General features: G+C 33.4%; 2 protein-coding genes across 5 annotated transcripts in view; one reads left to right on the plus strand and one right to left on the minus strand.

Annotated features, from left to right (window-relative positions):
- Positions 1 to 8050: 8050 nt before the first annotated feature.
- LOC145213579 (dynein axonemal light chain 4-like) lies at positions 8051 to 9084 on the plus strand. Its single transcript, XM_080081921.1, has 3 exons — positions 8051 to 8184; positions 8545 to 8628; positions 8920 to 9084. Exons 1-3 carry the CDS (start codon positions 8116 to 8118, stop codon positions 9082 to 9084), a joined length of 318 nt encoding a protein of 105 aa, XP_079938047.1. The 5' UTR covers positions 8051 to 8115.
- The window catches only part of LOC145213572 (sterol regulatory element-binding protein cleavage-activating protein-like), a 79990-nt gene continuing 71450 nt past the window's right edge, over positions 8879 to 17418 (minus strand). For all 4 annotated transcript variants that reach the window (XM_080081914.1, XM_080081915.1, XM_080081913.1 and 1 more), the window contains 5 exons: positions 16119 to 16247; positions 15948 to 16047; positions 15545 to 15657; positions 9434 to 9522; positions 8879 to 9373 (listed from right to left, as the gene is read on the minus strand). In XM_080081914.1, the coding sequence (XP_079938040.1) occupies positions 9214 to 9373; positions 9434 to 9522; positions 15545 to 15657; positions 15948 to 16047; positions 16119 to 16247 (591 nt within the window). In that variant the 3' untranslated portion in view covers positions 8879 to 9213. The remainder of the gene's footprint in view (positions 9374 to 9433; positions 9523 to 15544; positions 15658 to 15947; positions 16048 to 16118; positions 16248 to 17418) is intronic.

Genomic DNA, 17418 nt, shown 5'->3' on the forward strand with positions numbered 1-17418 from the left:
AATATTACAGGACCTTGGTTTGACACCTCTCCGTGTTGGTCTCTTGTTCAATTTCACAAAGTTCTAAATTGCATAGGACCATCATATTTACAAAGCTGCATTCCTGAATACATTTAAAACTTAGTTAAATATAACTTGTGTAACCCCCTCAAAATCCACCCCATTGCGTGCCGCAGAAATAACAAATTCAACTCATTTTTTCGCAAAACTAATCGCTTATGGAATGATCTCCCAAAAGAAATCCTATCGATAAAATCTGTTTCAGTTTTTAAAAATAAAGTTAAAAAACTTTTCGTTACGCATCCAGTCAGAACTTAACATCTGTATGGCTCTTGTCCTAAGACAACTGCCCTTCATAGCATGCTTCGACTTAACCATATTAATCCCAGGGACTTTTGCCCTTGTGCATGTCAGGCCGTAGAAACCACGCAACATTTGTTTCTCAATTGTCCACTATTGGTTCGTCCTCGCACAATTTTGTTTTCGAATATTCTGACAGAAAACGTTACTATTATTATCGACTATCTTTCATCTGAAAATTACGTTTATTTCTCGTATGGTGACACGACAAAGGACAGTTTTCAGTTTCCGGACTGTCGTAAAAAAATTAAAAAAAAATTGTCGCTTGTTGTGTTTTACGCCATAGCCCCTAATTTACCCCAACTAGCCCCCTAAAATGGGTCAATTTTTTAAACATTGTCTGAATTTGATGAAGTTCGGACGGTTTGTGTCATAAAGGGGTGTCGATTGTTGGCAGTGGTGTCATTCAATCAGGTTAAGAACCGGTTCGCTACTAACCCATAGTTGAAAGTCAACTTATTCTTTGTGTAGGTACCGTATTTACTCGATTGTAGGCCGCCCATAAATATAAGCAGCCCTTGTTTGTAAGCCGCATGTTGTGGTGTTAAAATAATAGTGCAAGCCGCTCTCCATTAGAAGCCGTATGCAAACAATATCTCTTCAAAATGAAACGATTGTTCCATATAAATTCGTCTTATTGTTACAGAACAGTATTAGTTGTCAACAATACGCAGAAGAACGTATGTTGGCGTGCAAAGCGTACGAGAAAAGTGATATTAAGGCTGATGGAATCGTTACACAGGCCAGTGGTAAAGTATCGGCATGACGTAAAGAAATATGTAAGCCGCCCCCGATTATAAACCGCCCTCGTTTGTAAGCCGCACAAACGGCAGGGTAAAAAACTTTGTAAGCCGCGGCTTACAATTCAATAAATACGGTATTTAACAATACAAGCAGTTGTTACGTTTGGTGTGCTTGAGGAAGTTGGCCAGGAACTGATTCTGCGAACTTTTTTATGTTTATAGATAGCGGTTCGGGGGAACCGGTGGGAACTGGCTGAATCCCACCACTGATTGCTGTGTTTTACATCATAGGCCCCTTATTTACCCAACTGACCCCCTAAAAAGAGGTCAATTTAATCGACATTGTGCGAATTGGATGAAATTTGGTTAGTTTCTGCGACATGATATTATGGGTTGTTGATTGTTGTGTTTTACACATATAGCCCCACAATTTACCCAACTGACCCCCTAAAAAGAGGTCAATTTATTAAACATTGTGCGAGTTGGATGAAATTTGGTTAGTTTCTGCGACATGTTATTATGGGTTGTTGATTGTTGTGTTTTACACTATAGCCCCACAATTTACCCAACTGACCCCCTAAAATGGTTCAATTTATTAAACATTGTGCGAATTGGATGAATTTTGGTTGGTTCCTGCGACATGTTATGATGGGTTGTTGATTGTTGTATTTTACACTATAGCCCCACAATTTACCCAACTGACCCCCTAAAATAGTTCAATTTATTAAACATTGTGCGAATTGGATGAAATTTGAATAGTTTCTGCAACATGTCATTATGGGTAATTGATTGTTGTGTTTTCCACTATAGCCCAACAATTTACCCAACTGGCCCCCTAAATGGGTATTTTTTTACGCATTGTCCGAATTGGATGAAATTTGAATAGTATTTGCAACCTATCGTCCCAGGGTGTCCAACCAATGCAAAACAATATGGCGATAAGCGATGATATTATGCGCAAATGCAATAGGTGCTGAGGTAAAGTGCTAATGTAGTGTGAGCTAGGCCAGCCCTTCCGAAATTTTCCTAAAGTTTCTGAAACAGCTTGGAAACAAATTGTAAAACATGGAAACAATTTGTCATGAAATAATTTGTTTCTGAAACAGTTTGGAAACAAATTGTAAAATATGGAAACAATTTGTTATGAAGTAATTTGTTTCTGAAACAGTTTGGAAACAAATTGTAAAATATGGAAACAATTTGTTATGAAATAATTTGTTTCTGAAACAGTTTGGAAACAAATTGTAAAATATGGAAACAATTTGTTATGAAAGAATTTGTTTCTGAAACAGTTTGGAAACAAATTACAAAATATGGAAACAATTTGTTATGAAAGAATTTGTTTCTGAAACAGTTTGGAAACAAATTGTAAAATATGGAAACAATTTGTTATGAAGTAATTTGTTTCTGAAACAGTTTGGAAACAAATTACAAAATATGGAAACAATTTGTTCAGAAATAATTTGTTTCTGAAACAGTTTGGAAACAAATTACAAAATATGGAAACAATTTGTTATGAAAGAATTTGTTTCTGAAACAGTTTGGAAACGAATTGTAAAATATGGAAACAATTTGTTATGAAGTAATTTGTTTCTGAAACAGTTTGGAAACAAATTACAAAATATGGAAACAATTTGTTATGAAAGAATTTGTTTCTGAAACAGTTTGGAAACGAATTGTAAAATATGGAAACAATTTGTTCAGAAATAATTTGTTTCTGAAACAGTTTGGAAACAAATTGTAAAATATGGAAACAATTTGTTATGAAAGAATTTGTTTCTGAAACAGTTTGGAAACAAATTGTAAAATATGGAAACAATTTGTTATGAAGTAATTTGTTTCTGAAACAGTTTGGAAACAAATTACAAAATATGGAAACAATTTGTTATGAAAGAATTTGTTTCTGAAACAGTTTGGAAACGAATTGTAAAATATGGAAACAATTTGTTCAGAAATAATTTGTTTCTGAAACAGTTTGGAAACAAATTACAAAATATGGAAACAATTTGTTATGAAAGAATTTGTTTCTGAAACAGTTTGGAAACAAATTACAAAATATGGAAACAATTTGTTATGAAAGAATTTGTTTCTGAAACAGTTTGGAAACGAATTGTAAAATATGGAAACAATTTGTTCAGAAAGAATTTGTTTCTGAAACAGTTTGGAAACAAATTGTAAAATATGGAAACAATTTGTTATGAAGTAATTTGTTTCTGAAACAGTTTGGAAACAAATTACAAAATATGGAAACAATTTGTTATGAAAGAATTTGTTTCTGAAACAGTTTGGAAACGAATTGTAAAATATGGAAACAATTTGTTCAGAAATAATTTGTTTCTGAAACAGTTTGGAAACAAATTGTAAAATATGGAAACAATTTGTTATGAAGTAATTTGTTTCTGAAACAGTTTGGAAACAAATTACAAAATATGGAAACAATTTGTTATGAAAGAATTTGTTTCTGAAACAGTTTGGAAACAAATTACAAAATATGGAAACAATTTGTTATGAAAGAATTTGTTTCTGAAACAGTTTGGAAACGAATTGTAAAATATGGAAACAATTTGTTATGAAGTAATTTGTTTCTGAAACAGTTTGGAAACAAATTACAAAATATGGAAACAATTTGTTATGAAAGAATTTGTTTCTGAAACAGTTTGGAAACGAATTGTAAAATATGGAAACAATTTGTTCAGAAATAATTTGTTTCTGAAACAGTTTGGAAACAAATTGTAAAATATGGAAACAATTTGTTATGAAAGAATTTGTTTCTGAAACAGTTTGGAAACAAATTGTAAAATATGGAAACAATTTGTTATGAAGTAATTTGTTTCTGAAACAGTTTGGAAACAAATTACAAAATATGGAAACAATTTGTTATGAAAGAATTTGTTTCTGAAACAGTTTGGAAACGAATTGTAAAATATGGAAACAATTTGTTCAGAAATAATTTGTTTCTGAAACAGTTTGGAAACAAATTACAAAATATGGAAACAATTTGTTATGAAAGAATTTGTTTCTGAAACAGTTTGGAAACAAATTACAAAATATGGAAACAATTTGTTATGAAAGAATTTGTTTCTGAAACAGTTTGGAAACGAATTGTAAAATATGGAAACAATTTGTTCAGAAAGAATTTGTTTCTGAAACAGTTTGGAAACAAATTGTAAAATATGGAAACAATTTGTTATGAAGTAATTTGTTTCTGAAACAGTTTGGAAACAAATTACAAAATATGGAAACAATTTGTTATGAAAGAATTTGTTTCTGAAACAGTTTGGAAACGAATTGTAAAATATGGAAACAATTTGTTCAGAAATAATTTGTTTCTGAAACAGTTTGGAAACAAATTGTAAAATATGGAAACAATTTGTTATGAAGTAATTTGTTTCTGAAACAGTTTGGAAACAAATTGTAAAATATGGAAACAATTTGTCATGAAGTAATTTGTTTCTGAAACAGTTTGGAAACAAATTGCAAAATATGGAAACGATTTGTTATGAAAGAATTTGTTTCTGAAACAGTTTGGAAGCGAATTGTAAAATATGGAAACAGTTTATTGATAAGTAATTTGTTTCGAAAACAGTTTGGAAACAAATTGTAAAATATGGAAACAATTTGTTATGAAGTAATTTGTTTCTGAAACAGTTTGGAAACGAATTGTAAAATATGGAAACAATTTGTCATGAAGTAATTTGTTTCTGAAACAGTTTCGAAACGAATTGTAAAATATGGAAACAATTTGTTATGAAGTAATTTGTTTCGAAAACAGTTTGGAAACAAATTGTAAAATATGGAAACAATTTGTCATGAAGTAATTTGTTTCGAAAACAGTTTGGAAACAAATTGTAAAATATGGAAACAATTTGTTATGAAGTAATTTGTTTCTGAAACAGTTTGGAAACAAATTGTAAAATATGGAAACAATTTGTCATGAAGTAATTTGTTTCTGAAACAGTTTGGAAACAAATTGCAAAATATGGAAACGATTTGTTATGAAAGAATTTGTTTCTGAAACAGTTTGGAAGCGAATTGTAAAATATGGAAACAGTTTATTGATAAGTAATTTGTTTCGAAAACAGTTTGGAAACAAATTGTAAAATATGGAAACAATTTGTTATGAAATAATTTGTTTCTGAAACAGTTTGGAAACAAATTGTAAAGTATGGAAACAATTTGTTCAGAAACAATTTGTTTCTGAAACAGTTTGGAAACAAATTGTAAAATATGGAAACAATTTGTTCAGAAATAATATGTTTCTGAAACAGTTTGGAAACAAATTGTAAAATATGGAAACAATTTGTTAAAAAGTAATTCGTTTCTGAAACAGTTTGGAAACAAATTGTAAAATATGGAAACAATTTGTTCAGAAATAATTTGTTTTAAGGATTAGATCTAGCAAGTGATCAGCCGCTACACATCTACTACTACACTTTTAGCCATTTTTGAAGCAATAGAATTGATATCTTTCACATCTTGAGTTGATACATCGGTCTTGGTAGCATTGAGACAACCTGTACGCTGTTCCTGAACATTCAACCATGGTTGCTCTGGTCTCTTAATCAATTTCGACAACAATTAGGTCGATTTTCTCCTCTAAGCATGTTATTTCTTCTAAATTCATCTTTAGGTATGCTTTGCATCCAAAAAAAAATGCTGAAGAAAAAGGCCCATGCAGAGTTTACCCATCCATTGTTATCGAAACGGTACAAGTAGCCGACCGTATTTTTAGAATGCTTAACTGTTATTTTTCGCGCTGGTAAAAGGGTTAGGCTGCACGTAAAGGCATGCGGTGTATATGTGTTCATGAAGTATAACCCGTGCAATAGGTTATATAAGCAATTTCTTCGTGCGTAAATACTCGTATTTTTATGTATTTGGTTCTATTTGAATAAGATAATAAAGGTGTAGGAAAAGTGTTTATTGCTGATCAGTAGGGCAATTATTTTTTGACCTAAAAAACGAAAAATTTTGACCTTTAAAAACTTTTTTTGACAAAATTTTGACCTATGAAGAATTCGTAGTTAAATTACGCATTATCGTTCAAAAAGTTAAAATATGGCTAGAGCGAAAGAGAAGGGCAAAAATCTGAACATAGACCTAACCTATTCTGAAAAGGGAATGAGCTAATTAAAAATCACTGCCAAAAAACTGCAGCTAAGACACAACGAAAATTATTCAATACATTTGTATATAAACGAAATGCAGTTTGTAAACTTTGTAAATAATTTTTACTTTGTAAACAATTTTGACAATTTTTGACCTATTCTAAAAATTTTGACTTTTTTTGACAAAATATTTGCCCTACTGATCAGAGTACACGAGCGTTGGTTGTTAAAGAACTTCCGATAGTCAGTCCCAAACTTTGCGTACCCTTGAAAACGGAACGTGACACCCACCATGGGGTGAGTTGCAACAGAGCATCAACCAGAAAACATGAAATATTTTTTTTTACTGGTACCAATTAATTTTGTTGGTAACATGTTTACTAGACTTAGGGGCATATCAAACTTCATGCAAAAAATCAGGATGATCTGAATAATAATTTAACCCCAAAATTGCAGCGAAACAAATTTTGTAACAACCCACCCCACTCTCTCCTACTAACACCATAACTTACGTCAGCCGCACATTTAGCTAATTTTCGATAGGTGGCGCAAAGAACACAAATCCTATTGAAAACTGTATGCCGTATTTTCTTCGATTGTAAGCCGCATGTTGAGATGTTAAAAAAATAATGTAAGCCGCCCTCGTTAGTAAGCCCTCGACAGACGGCAGGTAAAACAACAACATAAACCGCGTATTACAATCGGGTCAATACGGTATCTCAAAATATGCCTAGGCCTACTGTTAGGGCAATTAGGTTGGAGTTAGGTACTACCATCACAAATTCAATGAAACTAACCCAAAAAGTTAGTTCTTAATGTAAATTTTCAAAAACTTTCTTTCCAACCCTACTTCTATTTAGCCGCTAAATTAATAATTATGCTCCAGGGCCACCAATCAAAAATTAGCTAAAAGTGCGGCTGACGTAAGTAGCTCTACCGTCCGCTCATAGATAACTTAATTCATTAAGTTATCTATGGTTCGCTACAACGACAACCTATGGTTGTCACTGGTTACCGCCTTATGGTTTGGTTAACATTAACATACAATGTTTGTCACAAATCAGGGTATTTTTTAACTGATACAAAATCTTAGGAGTACTGTAGCAATTTCGTACGATTCAAAATACCCGCTGTTTAATTATTTACTACCCTTATAAACTGAAGTGTAATAAGTTGTTGTGGGTAATTAAGTAGCTAAATCAAAAAACTAACTGCCAGAGAACTTTAAGAAAAAGGAAATGCATTTTATTAAAAATATTTCAAAGATCAATTAGTTGTGACTTTAACATGCGGAGTTACCTGTGCAAAATCAAGAAACTGGTAATGTTAGCAGACTACTCGAAAATACATAATCTATTTCGGCCGTGTAATCGTATTTTATCCTGTAGTAAAAAAACAAACAAACAGGTCTAGTGTTCTGTAGTCAGGGAAAAAAAGATCTACTACACTTTTTTGTTGGAAGTGGTATAGATGTATTTCTAAATATCATTCTTATGATTAGTTAAATATTATTTTCATTATCGACCTGTATGAAATTGAAAAATACCCAATTGTTGTCATTTTCCAAAGACTGCAGAATCACATTTTTGGCAAAAAAGTTATATTAGTGCCATAGCTTTAATGTTATTTTTTTGGGCTAAAGCTACTAAGAAATAGCAAAGATTAAGTGAAAAAGATGAGTTTAATGAAATCAAACAAAAAAATCTTACTGTGAGGGCAGAGGTTAAGTTTTAAATACCTGTGAGGATAAAAAAGCATCAGACTTAATTGTTCACAAAAACATTAATACAACCAGTAGAAAAAATCTTATATATTATTGATTCACAAAATTTCATTGTTATTGACGCATAAATTTCTGTAAAGGTCCAACACAAAATACTTATGCTAGGATTTAAAACGTTATAATGAGTGTAGAAGCAAAAAAAGATGAACCTCATGACTTCAGACGGTTGCATAGTTATCCTCTCATAAGAGTAAGTACATAAAGTATTTTTGATCTAATGTGGTTCATGCAAATGCATTTAAAGATGTGATGTTATCAATATAAGAGTTGCAAGGATTTTGGAAATAAATGTTTACAGCTATTTGCTTACCAATAAATATTTTTTTAATAGCTTTTTTGGGGTGCCAAAGAGTTTGTCCTTTTTGCTAAAACTGCTATGTAATTTTCCATTCTGATGTTTGATATAGGTATATATGTGTGGAAGTAGCACTTTGATTGGGAAAAAACAACAAGTTGTAACGAATTTGACAGTAACCCTAGTTAACGAAGTAAACATGGGCGGTATTTTTATTTTGTTTAAACATTTACACAATAACTTCAAATTTACAAGCATACTGACATGCCAGAGGAAATGCGAGTTGAGGCTATGGAGTTGTGCGTCACCGCTTGTGAAAAATTCAGTACAAACAATGAGGTACCTTTTTTAACTTTATTTTTTTGTCATGTAGGATGGAACACTGCTCGAATGCTTAAGCTCAAAATAAGTCTGAAGGCCCTTGCCTTGTTGCATTATGTTTTGATTGTTTGTAGTTGGGAACTGTAACTCCTTTTTCCAGTTTGTTAAAAGAAAGGCATGTGTTGTTTTTGCTTCAAACACAAGTGGTTGTACCAACCAAGTTGAGAAACACTACAATAAACAATCCTTCTAGCCATGTACTTATAACTTCACCAAACTATTTTTATTGTGTCAAAATGCTTATTGCAGAGTGCTGCTAAAATGATTAAAGAAAACATGGACAAAAAATTTGGATCTTCATGGCATGCTATAGTGGGAGAGGGTTATGGATTTGAAATTACTCACGAAACAAAGAATATTTTATACATGTTTTTTGGTGGTAATATGGCTATATGTATATGGAAGTGCTCGTGATGGGTTTACTGAAACTTATTGTTGTATAAATAAAACCTGTGCCTTGTTTCAGTAATATTTTCAGGAAGCATTCACCAAAAGGACAGAAATTAATTTTGCCATTTGATAGAAAAGACACAGAAAGATAATTTACTCATTTTTTTCCATTACTGATGGAAACTTAACTACATACAGTTCATGACCCATAGCACATACAATAGAAAGGTCACTTAGAAGAACAATATTTCCAACTGGTGTTGGCGTTACTGAGGCAGTCAACAATTTCATCCGACGTAAAAGTTCACCTTTCCTGAAAAGAATATGCTCATTGTAAAAATACAGTAAATACTGAAAATACTTTGTAATTTACCTCACATCCCACAAAAAAATATCTCCATTTCCACCAGTTATACACAAGCTTTTTCCCAACATTTTTACAGGTGTATGCAAAGCAGATTCCTAAAAAAGTTTATGCATACTATATTATATACATAGCTAATTTATATAATTCTTGTCATGTTTACTGATTCACCATATACACCATTTGCTTTTGGTTAACTACACTAATTTTGATTTTGATTTATTTCCAGCAATTACCAACATTATTGTTTTTGCAAGATATGTCAATAGATATTATAGTATTTAAATAGTACAAACTGGAAAAATGTTTTTCCTATATATTTCCATTTTATATACTCAATCCTATGTACAGCTTTACTAGACACACTATTGACCTATTAACAGGATTGGTTTTGTAGGCAATAACGAATGAGTCCCCACACACCTGCGACCTGTTTATATGAACTGGTTACGGTTTAAAAATGGTGCATCAGATTTAAATTCTTTATGACATATTAGTAGAATGTCTTAATCAAACTTAAAAAGGTTTAGTTTGTATTCTTTTAAGACCCATGAGATTCTGCCGAAACAACTAGCGTTATAAACGGCGGTGGCCAATATGGGACCCAATATAAAATAAGCATAGGAAGTATATTATTGTTTTAATATGGGTTATAGTGTATGTGCAACGATAAAATGAGCTAAGCTACCCTTCTAGTTGTTTCCTATTTCACATTCTAGTTTAAAACAACATGTTAAGTGGCAAAGCGCTTTGTCGAAAATTGTATGCAGGCCCCAACCCCAAAGTACGAGACCAAAACCCAATCCAACTTTTACACTTTCTATTCTAACTTTTAGGACTGCTAAGGAGAGCAACATCAGCTTCTATTATTACAGGTTATCCCATTTACAAGAACTAGAAAGGTGGGTTAGCACATTTTGTCATTGCACATACACTATAGCCCATTTTAAAACATTAATATATTTCCTATGCTGCTTTTACATTAGGTCCCATATTAGCCACCATCTTTCACAACCTTAGTTGTTTCTGCAGGCTGAAACTCATGGGTCCCCACACATGCAAAGTTAAAAATAATGAGAAAGTCACATGTTGCAGGGCAAAAACAGTGATCGGCACTAGGCTTAAATAATAATACCATGTAGAGTAAAAACTATACAGATCAGATTCACCCAGAGATTGTTTGAAGTATGTTGTTTTTACCATTCTTTTTTGAAGAAAATAAGGAGTAAAAGGTGGCATAACCGGGTGAAACAAAAAACAGACACCTATGAATAAAAAATTCTACAAGCTACAACTTTGCAAATTTCATTTACCGTACATACTCGCAGATAGGTCGCAATTTTTTCCTTATCAACAAAAAATATAGGTGCTACCTATTCGCTCGACATAAGTGCAAATTGCCACCAAGTCGGAATAAAAATTGAAAGCTTTCAGCTATTGCAAGTACCGTATTTTCCGGCTAAAAACGTATTTATTTGAGTATAACGTGCAAAATTTTATACTAATTTTCAATAAAAAATTAAGGGTGCGCGAGTTGTAGTGGAAATGTGCTATTGCCACTGTGGTTCTATCGAATACGGGTACATGCGCTCGTGCACGCAGATACCAATGCGAGACAGTTTCATGAGCGCACATGCGACCACTCAGCGTGCGTTGGATTTTCCCGCTTTGTTGAGAAAAAATGCAAACATATTTTGATCATATTAAGCCCTACAAAAAAAAACAAAATAGGAAGTTATCTATGCAAAAAAGCTAGGGAAAGGGCCTTTTAAATCACTAGATTTTCAGTGCGACTTATGTGCGAGTCAACTCTAAATTAAACTTTTTTAACACAAAGCTAATAGTGCGATCTATCGGCAAGTATATACGGTAGTTCCGGCGTTTTACAAAATTCACTTATTTTAGGTGGCTGGTGGGGTAAATGTTGGAGCTATAGGGTAAAACACAACAAACAGCTCCTATGAATGGTAATTTCTATAAGCTGTCCAAATTTCAGCCAATTCTGACACTATTTAAAAACTAAAAAAACACATTTTAAGTGGTTTATGGGTTAAATAATTGAGTCATCAAGACAAACAAAGTGGGATGTACATAATAATTTATTCTAGCGATTTAAGGTTTCCATATAATGGCCAAAATTGCAGCAGCAAGATAAGCATGGCTGTCATGTAATCAAAATCGTTGCTTCAAAAATGAAAAACAGACAACAACTTCTAAAGGTCTGGATGACTTTCTGAAACGGCCGTCCACCTGTTGCGTTGTGCAATGTCACTAATGCGCTAAAGTTAGTTAGTGTAGAAGGCGTAAATTGTGCCAAGCATTGGCAGGTTACTGGTTATTGGAGGATCGTCCCATTAGTTCACCCTAGAATATGCTGTGGTGCTAGAAGAACTGCAAAAGCATCCAAAACGAGGATAAATTTGGTAGCATTCATCCCACCAGCATGTCGTTTGTGTTTGTGACATCTCTTGTTTTATGGTCATAATGATGTTATTGTTAGATGTCTAACATTGCCTGTTCATTGCTTTCTGCATTGGTCGAAAGCAGTTTTTGCCCTGACAGATATTAAGAGTAGATTTGCAACAGTTTTTTTTTAATTCCTGTTTTGCAACTTAACAAAATTTTGCTTGGTTTTATCCCCCCCACAAAGCATATTAAATTTACTGCAGAACCGTTTACTTTGGAAAAATCAATGTTAAGCATAAAATATCCAAAATGCCTGTCAAATGACAAGTTTTTCATGTGCCGACGGTATTTCAGTATTTTGAAAGCTTTGAGGCTCAGCTTTGTTGGAATTGCCTAGTATTGTTTAAAATGTTAACATGATGGTTCCGACAGAACACTTTCTAGATTGACATATAAAATCAAAGGAGTGTTCGGGGATTGCTTCCTTCTGGGTCATTGAAGTGTGTGTCAATTTTGCGCCATACATAATTTGTAAGCGCCATGAAACTCATCAAAATTTCGCGGGGCTTTTAGTAAAATCATTTTTAAATTGCAAATAAACTTCAATCAGAGGGATCAACTTTGGATAACTAATTGTCAATTTTGTTAATTTGAAAAAGTTGTAAACAATCTTAATTGACAGCTGAATCAAACCGAAGAGCTACTATCATAAGAACCTACAGTAGACAAGTTTGTTAAATACTGTTAGGTGATGCAAAGCATTCGCAAATATTCAAATGCACACATTGTCAGTCTTAGCTTTTATGACGTCATAATCTATATTGTGACGCTTGTGGTATCTGCTTTTTCATATTGTTTGCACACAATAGGCATAAAAAAAGTCTGGCAAATATGGCTACTAGGCTGGTAATACTCTTTTAAGTTCCACAAAATGTGTTTAGAGCAGCTTGAAAATCAAAATATTTGGCAAAAGGTTGTGCACCCCTGGTACAGGCTATACTCGGGAATATTGTTTAAACAAAAAATCTATGCACGTATACCATTTATTGTGACTGACATAATAACGCAAAATGTTTCGCGACCTCAAAATTATACTCTGCGGCCCCAATTGGGGTCGCGACCCACAGTTTGAGAAGCCCTGATTTAAACTACACTAATCATTGTTTTTGCAAACAAAAGCTAATGGGTCCCACACCTGTGTTTGTGCAGATTTACGGTAAACAAATGTTGCGGTTAGTTTTTGACTATTTTTTTTGAGGACATATTAGTAGAAAACATTAACCTAACTTTAAAAATGTTTTGTCCATATTCTTTTTGCTGATCCAAAAACAATTACAAAAAATGAAATATGTAATTACTCATATAATTACAAAAACAGTAAAAAGAAGGAAAAATGCTTTTAATTTAATCTCTTGCTTTGAATTAGATATTGTCATCCAAGGTCAGTTTTTAAACACAAATTTTCGAAAGCTGTAACAGTTGTGTAATAAGGCACTATAAATTGAAAGGCAAATTGCTACAAAGGTATACATAACAAATTGTTTTTCACTTAAGTTTGTTTCGCAAAATGTGCAGACGCCAAAAGACCGTGGAGTAAAAGTAAATAATAGGTACTACAGAGTTTAACACAACAACCAACACCTACAAATGGTACACTCTACAAACTGTCCAAATTTCATTTAATTCATACATTGTTTAAAAAAATTGAACCATTTTGGGGGGCTAGTGGGGCAACAGGGTTAAACACAACATTCTACACCAGGGTTATTCAACGGGGGCGATTACGTCTACCGAGGGGGCGATGGTGACAATTTTGGAAGTTAGGGGGCGATTTTACTTCAAAGGGGGGCGATTTCAACATTACTGATTGTTTTAATATGTACAAGAACTGTGAGACTCAGCTAACTTTAACTTACAAGCAGATATAATTCTTGTTGCTGACAAACACCAGGGATAAGGGACGCATCAGCTTAAACATGCTGCTATTTGAATACATTGTGTTTACTGGTGATTGTTTGTACTTTGTGTGATCTCGAGAGCAAGGTTGGGCATTTAATTTGCCACACGGGACACTTAATTGAGGCTATGTATGGTGACGGGCCATACTTTTTGATACAGCGGTAATGAGCTTTACCTCAAACTTGTTTCGCTTTCACACTTCTTACAACCGCTTCCTTAACTGCGAAGTATTTGTATCATTTAGGATTCTCCTCTACAGAGTAATGGACCATTGTTTTCAACAAAAAGGCGATTATTTGCGCATAATCGTAATATTGTTTTGTCTATGATGTAATAAATTTTAACAAATCTTGGATGCGTTAGTTAGAAGAATTGCGTGAAATGGACCTTGCGTGTTGTAGTAGCAATTAAATTAGGTTTTAGCTGTTAACTGAAGCTTTCATGTTGCTGGATGAATCTAACCGCCCACGTCTGCTCAAAAAGCAGAACTTTTGTACAAATAACAATCTCATAGGGGGGCGATTTGGAGACAATGCCTTAATAAGGGGGCGATTGAGCCAAAAAGGTTGAAGACTCCTGTTCTACACCTATAAATGGCACACTCTACAAGCTATGTAAATTTCATTCAATTCTGACATTGTTTACAAAATTGACCCATTTTGGGGGGCTAGTGGGGTAAATATTGGGGCGACAGGGTTGAACATAACAAACAACAACTATAAATAGCACACTCCATAAGCTATGCAAATTTCATCAAATTCGGACAATGTTTTAAAAATTCACCCTTTTTATGGGGCTAGAGGGGTAAATATTGGGGTTACAGGGTTAAACACAATAATTGACACCCATAAATGACAAATTCTGCAAGCTTTTCCAATTTCACTAAATTCCGACACCATTTAAAAAACTCACCCATTTTAGGGGGTCAGTGGGGTAACTGATGGGGTTTAACACCCAAAAGTATATAATATGAAACCACGATGACCCAATTAACAGTCATGTAAAATTTTATCCAAATCAAACAATGTTTAAAATTCTGACCACTAGAGGTGTTATCAGCAACATTCGTGAATGCTTCTGACTTCATAAGGCTATTAACACCCCTCTGTTGCCATGTGCAAAAACGTCCACCAAGTAGTGCACTAACACAAGTACCATATGTATGACGTCTTTATTATACCATTACACCACAGAAATCTTTCGTTTGTGGTGCGCAGCAACATACAAAAATGTTTTACAGTTTGGGGTCTAGCGGGGTAAATACTTGGGTTATCAAGTCAAACAAAGCAAATGGCACATCTGCATAACTATATCTGCCGTCTGTGAAAATTTCATCCAAATCCACCAAAGATTTCATGCCAAAAGTGCATGGACAAACTTAGGTGGAAAAAAGAAAAAAACAAGAAAAAAAAACAAGAGTGAAATTAAGATGTGTCCCCTTCAGGGAAGGGGACCCACAACTATCATCTCTCCATTTTAAATAAATTTAAAGCACTCTTTCTTGACAAAACGAGTGTTAGAAACCAGTGTTAGACAGAAGAAAGAAAAACGGACAAAAACAATATGTGTCCCTTCAGGAAAGGGGGCCCATAATAACTGCGCTCTTTGCGTCATCTATCAGCATTTAGCAAACTTTTCTACTGAAGTTGTTATGTTGGTAGCTCTACCGAAACAAACCAGAAATAGACTAAAAACAAGTTGTTGATTTGTGGGTGTGCTGCAAGCATAAAAAGGTAATTACTGATGTTGACTCACGAGTTTGACAACTTGCAACAAAAACCCTGTTCTTCGCGCCCATATGCAGAACTTTCCATCCTGGCCAAATGAAACGACATGTGATGAAGAGCACTGCACTGCAGTCAGAGAGTCTAAAAGCAAATGACCCAATTTGTATTCTTAAGCTGAATGATAGCTTAGCTTTAACAGAGAGCTTGAACAGTTCAAGACCAAATCATAAAACGCTTTTCCAATATAACACAGGATTTTTTTTATATCATTAGCACAGGAAATTTTTTAATGGTACTCAAGGACTTAAAACATAAACTTTTGTTTGCGAGCCACACATGTCATAGAGTTTATCTAAAAAACAACAACATAATTTCTATAAAAAAAAAAATATCAAACCCAAAAATATATGAGACAAGAAAATATATGTTACCAGTATGCTCATCTAAGGTGTGAACACAAATTCCAGTTAACAAATCCCACAACTTCACAGATCCATCAGCTGATCCACTCACAGCACCAGTTGGAGGACCCTATTGAATAATTGTAACAAAATGAGGCTATCATAAACTGAATTAATATTTTCACAATAATACTATTGTACCTTATCCATTGCAGCACAAGTTACAGCTCCATTGTGTCCCAATAATGTAAATTGGCATCGAGCATCTTGCATGTTAAACAATTTTAAAGTGTGATCACAACTTCCAGTTAATATCCTTCCAATTGAAACCTAAAGCGCATGCTTATATGTCTGACAATACAATTTAACAAACTTTATTGAACTAAAAAGGTGGCCTTCCTATATGTTGCCAATTTATATATACAACAGACTTTATGGGCTTCCACATACACTATTTGCAATAGTTACCAAGGATATATATATATATATATAAGGATATATATATACATATATATCTGGTTCATAAATTTAAAATTTAGTGCATTCCTATTCTTATCCAGCATTGTATAATATCATTGTTTCTTTCTTGCACAAACGGTTAATATTCCCACACTGTGTATATTAGAACTATTATGGTATTAATAGAGTGCGATCATGTTTAGATTCTGAAGAATAACCAGTGAAGGGATTCGTTGGATTAAACCAAACTTCTCAAGTAGCACTATAGACAGTGACAAATTAAAAAGCTATGTTTTAGCAAAGGGGACATTTTGTATGCTGCCCAGCAATTAACTTTGTCCATGTATCAGTTAATGAACTTTCAGCTTGGGTTTGGTGCCCAACATTTTATTGTTCTTTTTAACCACAAAGTTTAGTGATGAGTACAAAAATTAAAAATATGGATAAAAACACTCCCTTTCAGGAAAGGGAACCCATAGAAAAGCCAGCACTATAGGTAATTTTTAAGAAAAGTAGCAGCAGAATGGTAAAACCCTTTTAAATAAAATTTTCCCAATAAAACTTGTTTATGCACAAAAAGTATAGACACACCCGAAGCGGACCACATGTACTTTGGTACTCATGCCAACAATGAAAACCTCAAAACTCCATAAAAGTAAAACTAGAAAGGTTGCTTTCCTATATACAGACAAATCTAATTGATGGCATACCGGTTCCATTTAATTACATCACATTTAAATATCCCAAACCATCGCCCATCTTTTGTTGAAAAAATTGTCCGGTTAATTGCCTAAACCGAATAATCGCTTCGATTTTGAACAAAATATGCGATTAACTGGTTTGATGATCTCTATGTGAAAGTCGCACAGAGTTTCATTAAGGAAAAAAAGAGGATATCATAGTGAAGTCAACCAATCTGTGTGCAACCTTAACTGGGCCTTCCTTTTTAATATTGTGCACATCTAAATGCCTGTCCTACAGCAACAGATTTAAGTTTAAATGGACTTTTTTCGGACTGTTAAATAATGTAAAAATAAGACCA

Source organism: Phallusia mammillata, chromosome 2 (genome assembly GCF_965637545.1).
Source record: "Phallusia mammillata chromosome 2, kaPhaMamm4.hap1.1, whole genome shotgun sequence".
NCBI classification, from domain to species: Eukaryota; Metazoa; Chordata; class Ascidiacea; order Phlebobranchia; family Ascidiidae; genus Phallusia; species Phallusia mammillata.

Coding starts and splice junctions, on each gene's coding strand:
- LOC145213579 (XM_080081921.1), top strand. CDS start 8,116: ATGAGTGTAGAAGCAAAAAAAGATGAACCTCATGACTTCAGACGGTTG. Junction 8,185..8,544: donor ATAGTTATCCTCTCATAAGA/GTAAGTACATAA, acceptor CAAATTTACAAG/CATACTGACATGCCAGAGGA. Junction 8,629..8,919: donor AATTCAGTACAAACAATGAG/GTACCTTTTTTA, acceptor TGCTTATTGCAG/AGTGCTGCTAAAATGATTAA.